General features: G+C 39.0%; 1 protein-coding gene across 13 annotated transcripts in view; it reads left to right on the forward strand.

Moving 5' to 3' along the window:
* Window positions 1–17362, forward strand: part of POU2F1 (POU class 2 homeobox 1) — a 116937-nt gene that overhangs the window by 43051 nt on the left and 56524 nt on the right. For 3 of the 13 annotated variants that reach the window (XM_085590053.1, XM_021550164.4, XM_021550165.4), the window contains one exon: window positions 1–16692. This exon is cut by the window's left edge. The exons of the other annotated variants lie outside the window; for them this stretch is intronic. In XM_085590053.1, the coding sequence (XP_085446179.1) occupies window positions 16575–16692 (118 nt within the window). In that variant the 5' untranslated portion in view covers window positions 1–16574. The remainder of the gene's footprint in view (window positions 16693–17362) is intronic. 13 annotated transcript variants of the gene reach the window in all.

Consider the following 17362-nt stretch of genomic DNA (forward strand, 5'->3'; position numbering starts at 1 on the left):
CACTCATTTGTGATTCAACCTCTGCCATTATATCTGTTTTCAGTCTTTGGCTACCACACACAGCTGATTTAACTTGAAAGAAAACACATTTTATGTGTTTTTTTATGAAGTTAGTTTTCCTCTGGACTGCCAATAAAAATTATCTCCCCCTCTGGTTAGGTGAGCACCCGGGAGGACAATGTGAGAGAAGAGGGAGAGCCAACTTACTGTGACTGAGGAATAGAAAAAAAATGAAGCTTTTCTTTTTTAGTGCTGGACAGTCATAAATTTGGATTTGTTATAAAATCTAAGAGTATTGTGAGGCTGTGGTTTAAACAATCCAAACCAAACTAGATTGATTCTGCTTGGTCCTACCCTCAATGGCATTTGCTCTGCTGGACTTCTCTGATTTTGTAGGCATCCAGGTTGGGAGCTGAGCTGCCAGAATTGCTTTTTAGAAGGATTAATTATCTGGTGCCTAGTTCTGTGGGCTAATCATGCCAGCCATGGGTTGAGGTCAATGCTGGGGTGACCCCATGGGAGGGATGGCCAGGGGAAAAAAGGGGATTGCTCTACAACTTCATCAGCTTTGGTTGTTTTCACTATCACATTAATAAAATGTTTTAACTACTTCTACATCTACATGTGTTTTGTAGATGAGATAATTGACATACATGATGGAAACGAGAGGGAGATGTTATGTGAGTAAGACAATGTTTCTGCAGCCCTGAGGAAGATTGAGTTACAGTGAGAATTATCAGGGGTTTGTGAAAAATATGAATCAACAAAGGAGATAAAGGAGGCTCTGATGGGTAGAAGGTACTTGACTGGGGCTTCTGGGAGTCAATATGAGACATTCTTGGTATGTTCCTGACAATCATGTTCCCATGGTGATAGGAAAAGCACTCAGCTATCTGTGTCTTGTTCTGGACTTGTATTGGACAGATGGAAATCAAAATACAGATCTTATACTTCTTGCATAATTAACATTTGCATCTCACTGCTGTGAGATGTAACCAAGGCCAAAAGATTAACAGGATCAGGAAAGAAAAGGGATTATTCATTTACAGTACATTATGCTAGGTTAAATGAAAGCTTTGTAAAGCCTTTGTAAAGAATTGAAAAACCATTATACAACAGGGAACAAATAAAGTGCTAACCAAAGGGGATTAGGAAGAAACTTCTCTGGTAAGTGGGCTATTCCATGGGTGTCCACTGTGAGGTTTCTTGTACCTCATATAAATCATACATCAGGCAAGTTTTAGATTCAGCAGTTCATCTCTTTGCATCAGTTCTTATGACCATTTAAACAGATGCCATCTGTTGATTCGAACAGAAATGTGTAGTTGGAAAGACTGCTTAGGGAAGCCAAGTTTAAATTTAGTTTTGCACAAGATCTCTTTCCAGGTGAGAGAGCCTCTGGAGAAAGGCCAGGGTCTGCCACCATCAATGTGTATCCAGAAACCTGACAAAGAAATAGCAAGGGTGATTATTTGCAGTAGGGGTGTGTGGTGAAATTTGTGGGGAGCATGTGGAACATCAAATTGGTGCTGGGGAGGTTTAAAAATTCAGCTAAAATAGTGGGCACGTGATTGAGAACTGAATGTATGTCTAATTTCAAGTGTAATAATTAAAAAAAAATTATTAGTAAAAATTGGTGCTCAAACCAAATAAAGTGATCTCAGCAGCAATAAAAAGGACTTTTATAGTATAATATATATGTTTCTATAATTAGCAGGACAAAACACCTAATAAATTAATTATTAATTTGATTGTTAATTTAATAGGCAAACTGAAGATACATTGCACATGTAGTGTAGATTAGTTGTCAACTGAAGTAATACTGTAGGATTTTGAACTTGCACAATGAAGTAATATATGAAAGAGGAATTGTGAGAAATGCTGTTTGAAGAGAGTTCCTGATATTGTAGTCTGCCTGTTGACACTTGCAGCCAAATAATCTCTGAGAGAACAGCTCATGGTGAATGCACAAGTATTGATGGCTGATATTTTAATGCAAAAATGAGGGAAATTTAAGAATAAACTCAGATGACTTATTTAAAATTGTACCTCTGCTACGGGTATCTACTATCCATCAGCAAAAACTGCTTGACAAACAAGTAGCTGTCCATACTCTGCTATTTAGAAGGATGCTATAGATCTTCAGATTCTTTAAAAAAAAAAAATTATTGAAGAATAATCATAATAAATACCTTATATGGCTTCCCCCCTCCTGATGAGGCAAAGAGGAATCCAAAGGGAGGTCTGGTTTTCAATGTCTTTCTGCTGGATTAGGAGGATTTCAGCTCCAGCTTTGTCAGTTTGCTGTCTGTACTCTCCTTCTGAAATAGCAGTCTGTGTTTTTTTCTCTCTACAGTGGTCATGTCCTGGTTAGCAAATAAGGAGGAGAGGCAGTGGTGTGGCTTGGGAAGCACTATCTGATGTCATGTGGAATTACCTTTTCTCAAGCTAATGAAATACAAGTACACAAGGAATTGTTTGGAATACCCTGATCTGTTTTTCCTGATGGTGATTAACAAGCTGATAAAGCTCAAGTAATACCAGTGAATGCTTTTATTTCCAAATTTGCAACACTTTCTGTGATTGCATGATGTAGGATGAATGTCTCTGCAGGTCGGACTTCATGAGCCAGTGAGCCACCACAGCAGCACCTCTGCCTCCCCCTTCTCCCTGTTTATCAACTTCTGTACTACTTAGACACCTCTATGGCCTGATAAAATAGTGCCAAAAAGCCACATGAAGCCCCAAAAATAGAGGAATTGTGGAATTTCCACTCCCCTCTTTGGAAAGAGACAATTGTTAGGCTGACTGGCCAACCTGGGAAGTTGTAGTCCCTGGACACTTTCTGAAATGTGCAGAAGGGCAAGGACCTCTGTTCTTACAGACATCACCACTTGGTCACCTGCTTTTGAGTGGCCTTAAGTGTTCCTAAAAATGGGGAGAAAATGCCATTCTCAAAGTAAGTGGGAGTGGGGAGGAAGAGGAATGCTGGAGAGACTGTATGAATTGGATTTCTAAAATCTGCAAGACAAGGCAGCTTGCATTTAGTAATTTAGACTGACTGGAAAGAAACCTCTCTAATTTGTTGATTTTATGTGTTTGTTGATGTTGTTAGATGTTGTTAAATCTTAAGTGACCAAGGAAGCTGCAGAGAGGGAGTGGAAAAATGAGTGAGTCAATAATGTCAAAAAATGGGGCAGTTTTATTTTAAAAGCTGGAGGTCAGTTGCACTCGCTTGAGTAACTAGATAATTTTATTTGCTGATAGACAATTTTTGGTCAATAAAAATAATCTAATGTCAATTCATACAATTTTCTGGGGTAGGAGAGAAAGTCTTTTCAGATGAATTTGCTGTAAGGCTTTTCAGTTCTTGTTAAGATTAAAGCTCTGTTTTGTAATTGTATTGATAAAATGCACTCTTTTATAATGTATCTGATTTAGAATGGCTTACTTCATTGATTACCAAATTAAAGTGATACAAAATCAATAGTAACACATACTAAAAGGATTAAGGACAGGACAACTGAAAAATTTCAATACAGTTGTTAATGGAAAGTCAAAATCTACTGGCTGAGTCTTTTTCTTCAGCAAGCGCTTTCCGTATCTGCCAGTGATCAGGAAGAAGTATGGAAGCTTTAGTGCTGAAGTTTTCATTGGATGCAAATATTGGTGGAGTTGCTACTGTCAGGTCCATTACTGCAAAGGGGTCTAAGTCACCAATTTTTTTCTGGGAACTTACCCATGTATTTTAATTCAGCTAAATACAGTGTCTGCTAAACACCTAGCAAAAAAAAAGATGTAGGTTTTACTTTTGGTAGAGGAACTTGTGGAAACACATGCACTCTAAAAATTAATTGAATTGTGATGAATTAAGAGTCAGGAAATGGCTTTTGGAATGAGGTAATATCTATGATAACACAATACTTGAGTTACAAATATGGCTGAGTCTAACCTTATGGTGCTACTAGGAAATTTTGTAACATCAGGAGAATTGCTAACAAAGCCAGAGATGTGAAGGATTCAGAATGTGAAAAGCTTGTCAAACGGAATTTAAAATTCAGAATCTTTGGTTACACCAAGTTTGACCTAGTGAACAGTGACTTGCTCACTGAGTGTAAGGGGTCTTATGCTTAAGGGAGCCTCTTTAACCAGCCCAAGGTGCACAGAAAGATCCAGTTGCTGGAAACTGATGCTGGTGATTTCAGTCTTAGGGCATGCCTTATAAAAAATGAACTGCCAGTTAACAGCTGAAGCTAAGAAAATGGTTTATAGCTCTGCCTATTAGAGTGTGTTAATGAGACTGTTGTTAATCTCATCCATCACCTGGAAGTTGAAGCTGAAGTTACACAGGAGGTGCTCAACGGCCTCCTTTTATTACAGAAATGTTGTGTTTTTCTCCAGGTCTCATCAGAAGGCAAAACCTTCACTCCTTCCTATTAGCTTCTCCCTTCCCCTCCATCCCCTATTTAAGCTGTTCATAAGCAAGTACCATGGAGAGTTGGTCAAATGACATTTGAATTGCATATGGGCAATTTCAGTGCAAGTTTGGCCTCAGCATGCAACAAATATCATGAAAGGAACCACAGCAGAGATAAGAGCTGTAGAGGACAGAATCAATATCTACTTAAATCTTCTATATTTTTGAGATGTACAAAACTTGCTTCGTTGTTGGTGTAAGGGATACATGTGAGTGAGAGCAGAGAGCATATGTGTATGTGCTTGGGTAAATTTGCATTTAGAGTGACTCTTCCTTAGCACCTGACATTAAATATTTATTTGTTATAGCAGTATTAGCTGGTATTACTACTAATTCCTTCAAAATTGCATGTTCACTTGCAGTGTAAAATCTCTCAATTTTTCAGCCTCTCAGGTTCCAGACTGTGCCAGTTGTATGCCCCTTTTATTTCTCCCTGTAAAATGTGCAAATTTGCTTGCATGACAGACTGAGTGCCTTCAGTTTTGAAGTCTTTGGCTTTTATTAATATGCAGTGGACTGTCAATGTTAATATGGTGTAGTTCTTACAGGGTAAATTATACTGGTGTATAGGGGAATACTATTTTTTTTCTTCCTTCTAATGTTTCTCTTGCTCAGTGGTTGTGCCCTGCTAAAGCTTTGTGTGTTTCCCTGGTCATTTTAATGCCACCAGCTCAGCTGTTTCTTTGAAGTGCTGCTGATTAGAAAAAGAAAAGAAATCTGAAGGCAGAAAAGGTAGAGAAGAAAACCAAAAGTACTTAAGCAAATTAGAAGCTTTCAAGTTAGTGATGGATGCAAGTTAGTTACCATAGGTGGGATAATGGGAAGAGCTCATAGGTGTACAGTGTCTTATATATATTATGGAGGAGTACAATTTATAGCTAATGTCCAATATGTGCATTGAACTGCTCCTGTTTGTTTATATTTCCCCTTTCCCAAAATGTACATTCTCATATGGGACAACTGGCATAATGGTGGCCTCTTGTGAAGTTACAGGCTGAATGTTCCTGGGTAAGCTTGCCATGACCTCCTTGAAGAATAAGGATCACTGGGACATAGGTATGCCAGGTAAAAGAACAGACATTTTGTAAAGTCAGCACAAACAGGAGTGACTGATACTGAGTCTGCTTCTTATCAGTCTCCTGCTCTTTTGGGGACTGATAAGCATCATGTTGTTAGTTTTACTTAACCAAATTTCCAAAGGAAAGAGAGGTTTGTGTTATGTCTTTCTACTTTTCCTTTCCAGTCTCCCTCAAAACCGTTGTCCAATTTTAACCAAACTGAACAGATGTTTCAATGATCCTAAGTTCCTGTTGAACAAGAGATAAGGTCCTGAGTTTATGTGCAGTTAATATAGGGATTCCTAATGCTTCATGTATGAGATCTTTTATGTTACAATTTTTCATGGAAATAGCTGCTGTATTTTCATGTTCAACAAGTAGTCAAAAAGCCAATCAAATGCTAGGACTTAACAAGAAAAGATCAGAGTGCAAAGCCATATAAGAAAAAATAGCATTGTGCCACAATCCATTAGTGCTTCTTTCTCTTAGGTACTAGACTGTGCAGCTCTTCTCCTCAGACATTTAAAAAATACTAGAAAAGCAGCATTAGGAATTATTTTATGGAATCATATACATTTTTAATGGACAACTGTGTAGACTGTTGTCATCCTAGAAAATAGAGATAAGGGAGGGATATGGCAGTGAAGTATCATGGAGAGGGAATAGAAGCTTACAGTTCATGGATTCTTATTGTGCAAGAAGTAGGGGACATTAAAGTGGTGCTAATAGAAAATAGATTCAAAGCAAAATAGAGAAGAATGTTCTTTATTGTATGATTAGACTGTAGGACTACTTGCTGCAGGCTGGTTCTTCAAAGTTTGCAAGGCTTCAACAGGATGTTAGTGCAGATCCATGGCAGAGAAAAATCTGTTGAGGTTACTTCATGTTTAGCAACATCCTCTGCTCCAAAAAGTCTTCGATTTGTAATTGGGGATGGGAGAGGGTGGGCAGTGTCTTAGGTACCATCTGTGTTCCTGCTTCCCAAGAGCCATAGGATATTAGCAGGGATGCTTGGGCCCATCCTTTCCCCTAAGCCTGTAGGGGCTGCTCTTACCTGAAACCTCAGTCTGAGGAAAGGAGAGATTCCTTGTGGCTGTGCCAAAGGAAAAACAGGGAAAGCCTCCTTACCTGTATGGCTTTTCTGGTGGATTGACCATCCAGTACATATATGGGACCAGTCAGTCTGCTCCAGGTTCCAAAGCAGCCCCAGTGCCTTGTCCCTGGTTGTTTAGCCAGCTGGTATGGAATTGGTGAGAAATGATATGGAAATGGTATGGAAACAGTAAGAAGGCTGGGGTGAAGGGCTGCACACTAAAGTAGTGAGCTGTGCATGCAGGATGCAGAAAGGCATGGAATTAATAGAAGGGGGATCTGTGTTTGTAGGTAAGGAACAAAGGGCAGGTTTTGTATGGAATGAACAGGTGTTTGTCAGTCACAGTAACTTTGTACTTCTACACTGCGACCTAGAAAGCTGGTACAGAAAGAGTACAGTAAAAATTTGAAATATTACAAAGCACTTGTTAGAGAGGTACTGTCTTGTGGAAGTCTTATAACTTGTCCAAAAGGATTTGAGTTTCTGACTTTTCTCTTGCAGCTATGTTTTTTCTTGATGGCAAGGTACAGAATGACAGGCATTTTCCAAATGCTGTGGTGTTTCTTAAACGTCAGTTCCTTGCAGCAGGAAAGAGAAGCCATTTCCTTTGCAGGCATCACCTCTTCTAAATAACAAATATTCACTTTACATGCTGAGCAATTGCTGGTCTAGGAACATATCCAGAGGTTTATTTTCCTGTGTTAATCAAGGAAAAATGGATGTGCTTTTTAGTAGATGTTTCCTTTACGAGATGCGGTAATTGGTGTTTCACTTGCTGAGTGTTTAAACTCTGTAGCCAATATGAAGCAGATACAACCTCTTTCTCGTGGCCAGCTGTGCAAGTTGCTATGGGAACTCGGTGGGGACTATCTGCAGATTACTGCTCTGGGGACCACACCTGGTTTATTTGCATTCAATTTAAGTTGGGGAAAATTCAAAAGAAGAAAAGAGGAGTGTAGACTCGCCAGTAGGCAGGCAAAAAAGGGCTTGTCGTTTTGAGACTGTGACATTGGATGGAAAAGATGGTTGGCTTGTATTCACGCTTCTTGCAGGCTCATGCAGGGCTCTGAATTTTGTAACCTTTTTACATGCATTTCACCAGTGTTGTGAGGCTTGTTGGAAATAGAATGTCACAGAGGATTTTTTTTAAATTTGCCTCTGACTTAGTAAAATCCCATAGAATTTGCTAACTTTCTCTGCATTTTTAATGAGTAATCTCTGTGATGGTGAGGGATTGTGAAAGCAATGTGGAATACAGGTCCTTCTTTTGAAATGGCATGTTAGATCAACTCAGTGCAGTATTAAAATGTCAGTGCAATATTGAGTGTTGCTGGAGAGCTTAGCTTGAGGGGGTTTTTCTGAATACTGAATTGCTCTTCTTTCAGTGGTGACTGACTTCCTAAGAAGGCTGGGGAATGATTTTCATTCAAGTCAGCAGTGGTGGTCAGTTGACAGCTCTTGGGCTGCTTGTGGCTGGATTTTTGGGGATGATGGTATCCTGGCACTTAAGGGCTTTACTTTTTTCCTTACTTGTTTATTCTCACTACAGCAACAGATCAGGATTGGACAAAAGCGATGAAAACAGCACTGTATACTGACATGCTCTTTATGTTATTTCTTCCACTGGATTGGCACTGTTGTACTTTTCTGCAGGAAAACAGAACACGTAAACTGTTTTCAGAACAGTAGGCTTAGAAGGTTTGAGAAATCTGAGATCACTGCCATATTTTAAAAAACCCTAATATAAACATATATATACTGTTTATAATATAGTATACACTATATACTATATTTATGTAGTGTCCTATATAAAACATAAAATATGCAGAAATATATATGTTATATTTAGTATCTAAAGTATATATGTTTATATATCAAGTATATAATATTTTATATATATATATATATGTATATGAAAAATTCTGAGGGTTAATGTGTGGTTGCTTGTAAACAGCTTCATTTATGATCTGTTTTTAATGTCACCAGAGCTGTGGTGTCCCTTGAGAATTCCAGTTTTCTGCCTGCAATTCTAGATCAGCCTACAGGGGTTTTATGTAGAGGTCTCAGACATTTATGAGGTGTACTTGTTTAATTTCTGTAGATTGGTCTACTGTGACATCTTAGGGTTATTAGTAGTTATTTTAAAATTTTTATGCGAGCAGTTCTTGAATTTGGGGTTTAGTGCTCTAAGCTGGGTCTGTGCTAAACTACTTACTTGTATAATTCTATTTGTTACTCTGCTGCTGCTTCTGTCAGTCAACAACTCCTCATTTCCTTTACTTTCAAAACCTTGCAATTCTAATGACTTCTTCAATGCATCTGATGAAAGTAAGTGATTCTGTAGTTAAATTTTTCAAGTAGTAAAAAAATTCAAATATGCATATGTAAGACTTGTGTTTTATTGAGGAATGGGCAAGAATTTAAGTATTCTGAGCATCACTTTTGAAGATTTCTAGTTAGGCCTTTTGACCTAATTTTTTCAATTGTCTTCTTTTAATCAGTAATTTTTAAGTAGATCATGACTTCTTTTCTTTTGTTTTGTTTTGAGAGGAGTCTGTACCTGTTAAGCGAATAGTTCCAATCAAAATAAGTTACAAAAAGTGAGGCAGTGTGGAAAAGTTCACCTCTTCTCTGATTTGCTAGAAAACGAAACAAGACATTCCTGTCTTCAGTGGTGTGTCCATGGGCCTGCAAATACAATGTGCATGTCTTCCCAGCAAATCCTCTGCAAACACAGCCACAGGTGTCAGTCATGCTGCCCTTCAGCATTGTTTCTAGTAAACCCCTTCTAGTGATTATTTCCTGGAAAAGCTGATCAATGCCTTTTCTGCTTTAGCACAGCATAGGTGCTAAAACAGGCAAAACCAGGCTTGTGAACATCTCGTGGAAAAGCTCATGTAGGTCGTACTTTATAGGTGTAGTTATGCTGTGGTTCTCACTTTCTGCTGTTCCTAAATTATTGTAAATTAAAGACCCAGGTGCCCAAGCACTCCATATTATTTTTTTCCCCTGGCTGATAGCAAATACAGTCTTATGTTAGCTCTGAGCAGCCAAAATGATAGATTCTTGGATACGTGTGCTGATGGATGTAATCAGTGTCTGCAGTGTGAATAACTCTGTTTCTTTCTTCAGATCTTGCATCTGGCAATTTTTTGTTCAATTTGTAACATACAAAGCAGCTTGTCTGGAATTTGGCCTTTTCCTCTTTTGAGATCAAATAATTTAAGCTTCAGAAAGAAGCATTCTCATGACATGTCTTGTGGTTCCTACAGGTGTTAATAGTGTCTGGATCAGTGTGCTGAGGGCATTAAAGCAATATCCTTCCGTGGATTTGAGATAGTTATTAAGGTAGAGAGAGCAAAAGCAGTTCCTGCAAAGCCCTGCAACTTCAATTCATAGGATGTACTGCAGAGATTTTGCATGTGCTTTTTGCTATTAATTTGTTTGTCAAACACTCTAATTAGCTAACTAGAGCTAAATACTATCCGTGCTGTTGGTATTGATGAATCCAGTTGGCTCCAGCAGGACTCATTGTGAGCTTAAACCCGTGACTTTGATTTATTTGTTTTCAGAGTGACCTGTAGTGTAGTTAATGACAAGTGGTGTGGAGGCTCTGGGATTTGAGCAGTGCTGTGTGGTTAAGTCACACACTGAATTAGTCTTGTCTTTGTAGAGCCCCTGTTCATCAAGCTAGACTAGTAATTGCTACTTTGGCAAACTGGAAAACAGGGAAACAGCATGTTGGCATAAGGCATTATGTTATGATTTACAGGTGAGTTTGAAAATAACATTTTTAAGCTTTGAGGGCCTGTCTCTGTTATGTGAGTGGACACAGGGAGGCAAAATTAATGCTTTTGGAATGCACAAACAGTGATGCTTCCAGGCTGTAATAATTCATACAGCTGCTAAAATAAATATTTATGTTCAATATTTGAGCTTGGCATAAGTACTCTTCTGTGTCAGGGCAAGTCAATTGTGTTGTGATTTGCATATTAGATAATATTTATTTTTCTGAAATATTTGGTATTTTTAGTGTGTATTGCAATAAGTGTTTGAAACTACCTTCATTGCTTGGTGTTTTGGCAGTATGAACTGCATTTAACTTTCCCATTAAAATGTGTGCACAATTTCAGTAGCATAGTGGGGAAGACACATTCTCATAAATGTCATTTGTGGGAAAAAATGACCCCACTTTAGGTGCAGGAGGTATGTGAGGATTGGCTGGTGTTCCCTGCCAGGGGAAATTTGGCGTCACCCCATTCCTCATGGGGCTGGTGCCTGGTGGTGCTCCAGGTTCTCCAGCTGCCCCAAGATGCAGCATCCATAAAATCTTGCTAGCTTTCCATGAGGCTGTTTTTGAGTTGTTTGGGGGAAGGGGGAAGATAGGGAGGAGGGGAAGTAATATGGCCTTTTTTTTCCCTCTCAGTACTGCTATAACATAGACATGCACCCTTAAATCCCTTTTTTCCTAATTCTGATAAATGTTGAAGTTTTACTGATCTTGTTCTCCAGCCCTCCCTTGTGTTTTGTTCATGTAACTTCACATCAGTCTTCTTTTCAGACTTTATTTTGTCCTGCAGTCCTTTTTTGAAAAGCAATGTGAGGCATGCAAACCCTGTAAATGTAATAAAATACAAGAGGTGTTAACTAATAGACAAAATACATCTACCCAAGGTGCTCTGTACTTGTTAGTACTTGTGGAGTATTTTGGATTTGACAAACCAATAATTTTAAAGGAGAATGAGACCCATATAAGTGGACAAAAATCCAAAACAGGTGTTTCCCATAGCCACATTTTAAGACATTTTTGTGTGTGTTTTTTAAAACTTCTGCTTAAGTTTTCATATTACTTCTGATATACAAATTTACTAGAACAATGATATGTAGTGGTATTGAACCATACCTGAAGTGTGGTGGAATCAGCATGATTTGTTCATGTTGTATGCTAACTTCAAATTAAATTGGAAGGAGGTGAATGCCCTGAAGACAATAAAATGTGCTAATGTGCAGCAGCTCTGTGGCAGGTAGAACATGGTAGTTAAACACAAATTGGTTTTCAAAGGTGTGACACTTCACGTTGGTTTTTGAATTGAGTTCCTGGAGTCAGTGCTTATGGTGCATGTAAATAAACAAAAACCACTAAAAACAACACAAAAGAAAAAGTCTCAAGCCGTCATGAAATAGGCATGAAAACCGTGAAAACATAATGAGTGGAAGGAGAGCTTAATTCAGGACATGTAAAGAGCTAACTTTTGCTGCTCTTTAAAATATTCCATCATTTCTAAGTAAATGTTATGACAATAATATTTACTTAGACAACAAGAATTGACTGCACTGAATTTGTAGCCTTTGCTATTGAAAAGAAAACATTGAACAGGATGGAAGAAAAACTTATGTAAATATCATATGGGTGCTTTCTTATGTGCTATGGGTTGAAGGCATTAAGGGGAGGGCAAAGTGTTCAGATGATACACCTGAGTGGCACAATTAGCTGTGAGTTTCAAATAAGTCTATTTGCTTGTGGAAGTTATAATTCTGTATTTTTTGAATAAGGGTATTTATTTTATTTTCTCTCATCATATCACTGCCCCCCTTTTTCTTTCCCTCCTTGTGTGATGGTATTGTAAATTTGTTATGAACACAGTTTTCTTTCTCTGAAAAAAAGACTTAATCCATGGTAGTTTCTACCTTCTGTGGACAAGAATAAGTTGCATTAAAAACCAAACCCATAAACAAACCCTTTTATATTAATGTATCAGGTGCTAACAAGTATCCGCTGTCCTGCACTGATAAGATACATTAGCATTCCTGCTTAGCTCTCCACATGCTTAATTTCCTTCCAAAATGTACACAAAGGAATTTTGAAAGGCATTTTGTGTCATTGAAAGTTTTAAAGGATAGTTATGATTTGAGTTTGTGAGAAGTAAAATTAGATGTAGATTAAAATTCCAATTCATAGCAATTGCCTAATGACCAGTAAGTCTAAACCAGGCCAATTTTATTTGACTTTTCCAGACAACTGCTCTTTTTGGCTTTCAGAGCTAACTCACCAATTTTCAGATAAAATCAATTCTGTTAGCCACAGTCAAAGGTGGTGGCTAAAATTAGTTAGCTTGCAGCCCTAGCTATGAACAGACTGCTGTCTGTCCATAATTACTCTAAGAGGATTGTGCCAACTTTAATAACAGTTTATTTTGTTGAAGTGTGTGATTTTTACAATTTTTTAAATAACACATTGGAGTTCTGTTTTTTGAAATTTTTGTTAGGTTTCGTTTGGGTGGTTGGAGACTTGGAAATATGTAGTACCTTCAAGGTAGAATGTCCTAGGCATTGATACACTAATGAAGGCAGCATGCTAATGTTTCAGCTAATGCTGTATTTCCTTTCCCTGTATTTTGTATTCCATTTGTATGTATTCCTTTGCACTCTACTCCAAGTACACTGTTTAAAAGGGAAATAATGAGTTGGCTTATTGGGTAATCGCATCACCAAGTGTGGCCCTGAAGTTTGCAAAGGTCATGCTTGTCACTGAGCTGGATAGGGCAGAAATTTCTTAGCTGTCATGGAGGCCATGTAGTAAATGACATTTTAGTAATATATGGAAACACATCCATATAAAAAAACCAAGAGTTGCATAGTCTACAGGTAAAAATGATGTTCCCTTTCCAAAAACAGTGGTATTAAGGAACCAGGTACTGTCATTATAACTGAATAAAGAAAGTGATATATTCATGGGGCAGACTGCAAAAGAAGACATTCATTTGAAGTGGTATGGTGTGGAAAATACATAGAAAGTGACAAAAAGAAGTGAATGGGGTAGAAAGAGTCTCCTGAAATGTTATCTGCAGGCTCCAAAGTGTCTGGCGAAAGAAAATCTGCTTTTGTCATACCTGGCTCCATGATAGTTCCTTTGATTTTAAGGAAGAGTTTGAATAAGAATGGGGGGGGGGGGGGCGGAGGGGGGAGGAAATAATTATGTAAAAACTGCAGAATTGGCTGAAGAGGAGAAACGAGAGACACATTTTTTGAGATATCTGTAGTTTTATGGGATGTTTCAAGCTTTTTACTTATCACAAGGTGCAGCATTTTCTCTTCTGAGAGGTGTCTTTGGAGGAAAAATGAAACTGTGAACAAAGCCCAGAGTGCTGTTTTGCTTAAACATGAGTACTAGAAGTATGTCCTTGGATCAGGGTGTTAAGTAACTTTTAATGACTAGCCATAAAGAAAAGAATGTGCAGTGTTGTGGCAGAACCTAAAGAGAACATTAATCGAATGTGTATTCCACCACTGGTTTTGGAGCAGAGTGATAGTCACCATTCTTCTCCAGACATTTTCCATTTTCCTATTTTACTGCAGCAGAGATTAAAAGATTGACAATGGTAAATTTAAACAAACAAACAAACAAAAAAACAGAGCCAAACAAAAAGTGGCTGCCCCATCCCTAGAAGTGTTCATGGCCAGGCTGGATGGGGCTTTGAGCAACCTGGTCTAGTGAAAGGTGTCCCTGACCAGAGTAGGGAGCTGGACCTGTGTGATCATTAAAGTCCCTTCCAACTCAAACCATTCTATGATTCTATGAGCTTAGATAAAAGGTAAGATAATAAAATTGCCAAAGAATGAAGAACTCACTGAAAGAACAATTTGGTTTGGATTTTTTGTGGTGTTTGATTTTGGTTGGTTTGGGGAGCGTTTTTCTTTGGTTGGGTTTTTTCTTGGCCAGTTGTTAATTTGACAGGTCAACACATAATTTTTTAGTTCAATTAGGCTGTTAGTGGATGTTGCAGCTCCAGTGGGGGTTTGTGTGGGGGTTGGTGTTTGTGAGGCAGATCAGCCATGGCCACGCAGTGCGCGATGCTAACGGTCAGGTCACTTCCTGCCCCCTGGGGCTGCACCTGTGTTCCACCAGCCCAGCGCCCTCGGTCTGAGGAGAGCACTGCTGTCCTGCTCTGCTGCTGCCTCAGCTCAGCCCCTTGCTTTCTCAAGTGCTTGGTTTGTTCCACCAGTGCTGTCCAGGCTCTTCCGATAAAGCAAACGGATTATCTCCCAGTGCATTCCAAAAGTATGTATGAAGGAGTGAAGTTTACTGAAGGTCTGCGAACCATGAATGTGTGCCTCAGAGGTCTCAGTGGGACATATGAGTGAGTGGAAAACCAGGTTGGAAACAAGGTATTAGGAAAACCTATTCAGCACGTGCAGTTGTCTCCTTGTAGTAGGGAGCACCTTCTCCCTCTCTTCTTGCAATCTTTTTCAAGTGTAGATCACTCATGTTAAATATATAGCTGGGAACATCTTGTGTTAAGTAGAGATATGAACCTGAACAGAAGAAGAGGTCAAGCGTGGAAATAAATTCCAGTCAGTACTGGATGATTGAGAAGTCCCTTTTCTCTCACTCCCTCTTGTTTGTAGAGGTGGTGCTTGAATTCACTTGAGAAATGAGGAGAAGAAAAGTACAGCTATGGTATTTTTAAAGGAAAAACAACTTACTCTTTAAATTCACATTAGCACCTGGAAGTGGGTGGCTCAACCCTGTAATCATCTGCATCATCACACTACTTTTTCCTGACCAGATTATGGAGTAATAAATTTTGTGATTCTCGCATCATGCTTGAATTTTTATACAAATGTTCTTGCTGTTTAGGACACAAGTTTTTGAGTGGCCAACAAACTATCTGAAATGGTTTAATAGAACATCATAGTTAGCCCACTTACTTCTCTGGACCACTTTTGGAAAAGAAGATTGATTTCTCCATAGACCAAAGCCTCTTCTCAGTTCTCCAGTGCTCCAGTGTACTTTTGTGGTCACAGCAGCAGGCACGTTCTGGTTATCACCAAGTGGTTCAAAGATGCAGCGTGGGTGTGACGTGCCCCTTTGAAAAACCATAGCTCTGCAAATAAGCTTTCTTTAGCCATATTGTGTGCATGCTTGAAGGGATTAGTAATAGATTTTTGGTTTTTTTCTTGGAAGTCACTGGAAAGCAAAAGACTAAATCTATTTTGATTTCACTCGGGATAGATTAATGGGTGTCAAATGTTACACAATACTTGACATATCCACTGCTGCTAAGTTGGCCGTGGCAAAGGGATTACCCGATAATGAATCACCAAGCTCTTTAGCTGTTTAAAGGGAATCGTGCCACTTCCTTGCCCTGGCAGGACTCTCTTCCCTGCCTGGGACCTTGCTGAGACAGTGCATGTTCGCATGTGGAAAACTCCACGCAGATGTGCAAGCACCGGCTTGACAGCTTTGTGTTCAGCTTCTACCTTGCTAATTGTTTTCGTGGGATTATTTGGATTGTGTGGAAAGCTTTTTCCAAATCCCCTTTATTACTGATGTTATTGTTGCCAGCAGGAATAAGATTAAAGGTGCTTAAGTCTGTAGAGTTGTTTCTAATTTGTACGTGTCATTTCAGTGGCATTTGAACAGAACTCTGTCTCTTCCCCTCCCTGATCCCCTGTGGTACTGTGCTTGAGTTAGGGCTGAGAAGCCAAGCTATTGGAAGAAAATTCATTTTGTTCCCTAATTATTATGCTGGCACTCGGGAGATAATTTTTCCCTTCATGCACTGCCAATTAATATGCAAATGAGCTGATAAATATTTATACCGTGATTTAAATTATGCAGGGAGCGCTTTCAGTGTACTCTGCAAATGAATTGTTCATGGACTTCAAAGTGCTGGCTGCTGTGCTAACGAGAGGAGATTTGCATAAGGCCCTAATCAGGCGCATACTGATTAAGCTTCATTATGGAAACTGCCAGCTGCAATCTTTGTTTCTATTTTATTACAAAAAGGGGAACTTTTCACGCTTCAGTCGCCTTGACAATGTCAGACACAGCTAGTAGGAGAGACTAAAACTCCACACAGCAACTGAAGTTTCCCTGTTCGGTTGAAGATTGCTATGGTGTAACTGAAGTTGTATTTCTCCCCCCACCTCCCCACTCCCTTTCATGTTCAGTCAGAGCAGTAGTGTAGATTTGATAGAAATTGCCATTCTCCCGTTCCTTGGACTATCTGAACCTGTAGAGGATACCACAGCAATGCTGGACTGCAGCGACTACGTTCTAGGTGGGTACCAGCTCAGCTCTTTCTTATGGTCACCGAGGCTGGGAGATTGACTATGCATAGTGGCTTAATCACATATGCAGAAGGTATTTGTGGGGCTGAAGCTCACCAGTGAATCGGCAGCAAATAGCTGCCTGCTAGGTGGATAGCTCGATCTGTACCAGGGAAATACATGCTTTGGTTTGTTTGTTTGTTTTCCCTCTTTTCCCTTGCTCCAGGAGAATTCGTTTCCTCTACACAGGCTTGGGTGATATTAATTCAGACCTTTTGCTTTTAGGATTTCAGTCTGAGAAGCATTTGCCTTCTAACAAACACTGGGCTTGACTTGCATATCTGTGTGTTATGCATTTTAAGGCATTAAAATGAATGAGAGGGAGCATAAGTGTTGAAAGAATTTAGTAACTGTATTGAACCATTCCACAACAGAATGTATGTTATGTGTGTGTATTTTTAATATAGCAAGGTTCTTCGTGTGTAATAGAAAATAAGGGGGAGTGCACAGTGGTTGCCATTGATACGGTTGCAAGCTGTGCTTAAGGTTACTGGGATAATATATTTCCTGCGCTGAGATTCCATCAGGACTGCGGAACAGACATGCCATAATTCCTTCTTTGTGTCTTTTAAAGTTATTTATAGTAATGGATCATCTCAATTTTACAATAGGTTTTATTTC

This window comes from Lonchura striata, chromosome 1, assembly GCF_050655825.1.
Source record: "Lonchura striata isolate lonStrDom1 chromosome 1, ASM5065582v1, whole genome shotgun sequence".
Taxonomy (NCBI): Eukaryota; Metazoa; Chordata; class Aves; order Passeriformes; family Estrildidae; genus Lonchura; species Lonchura striata.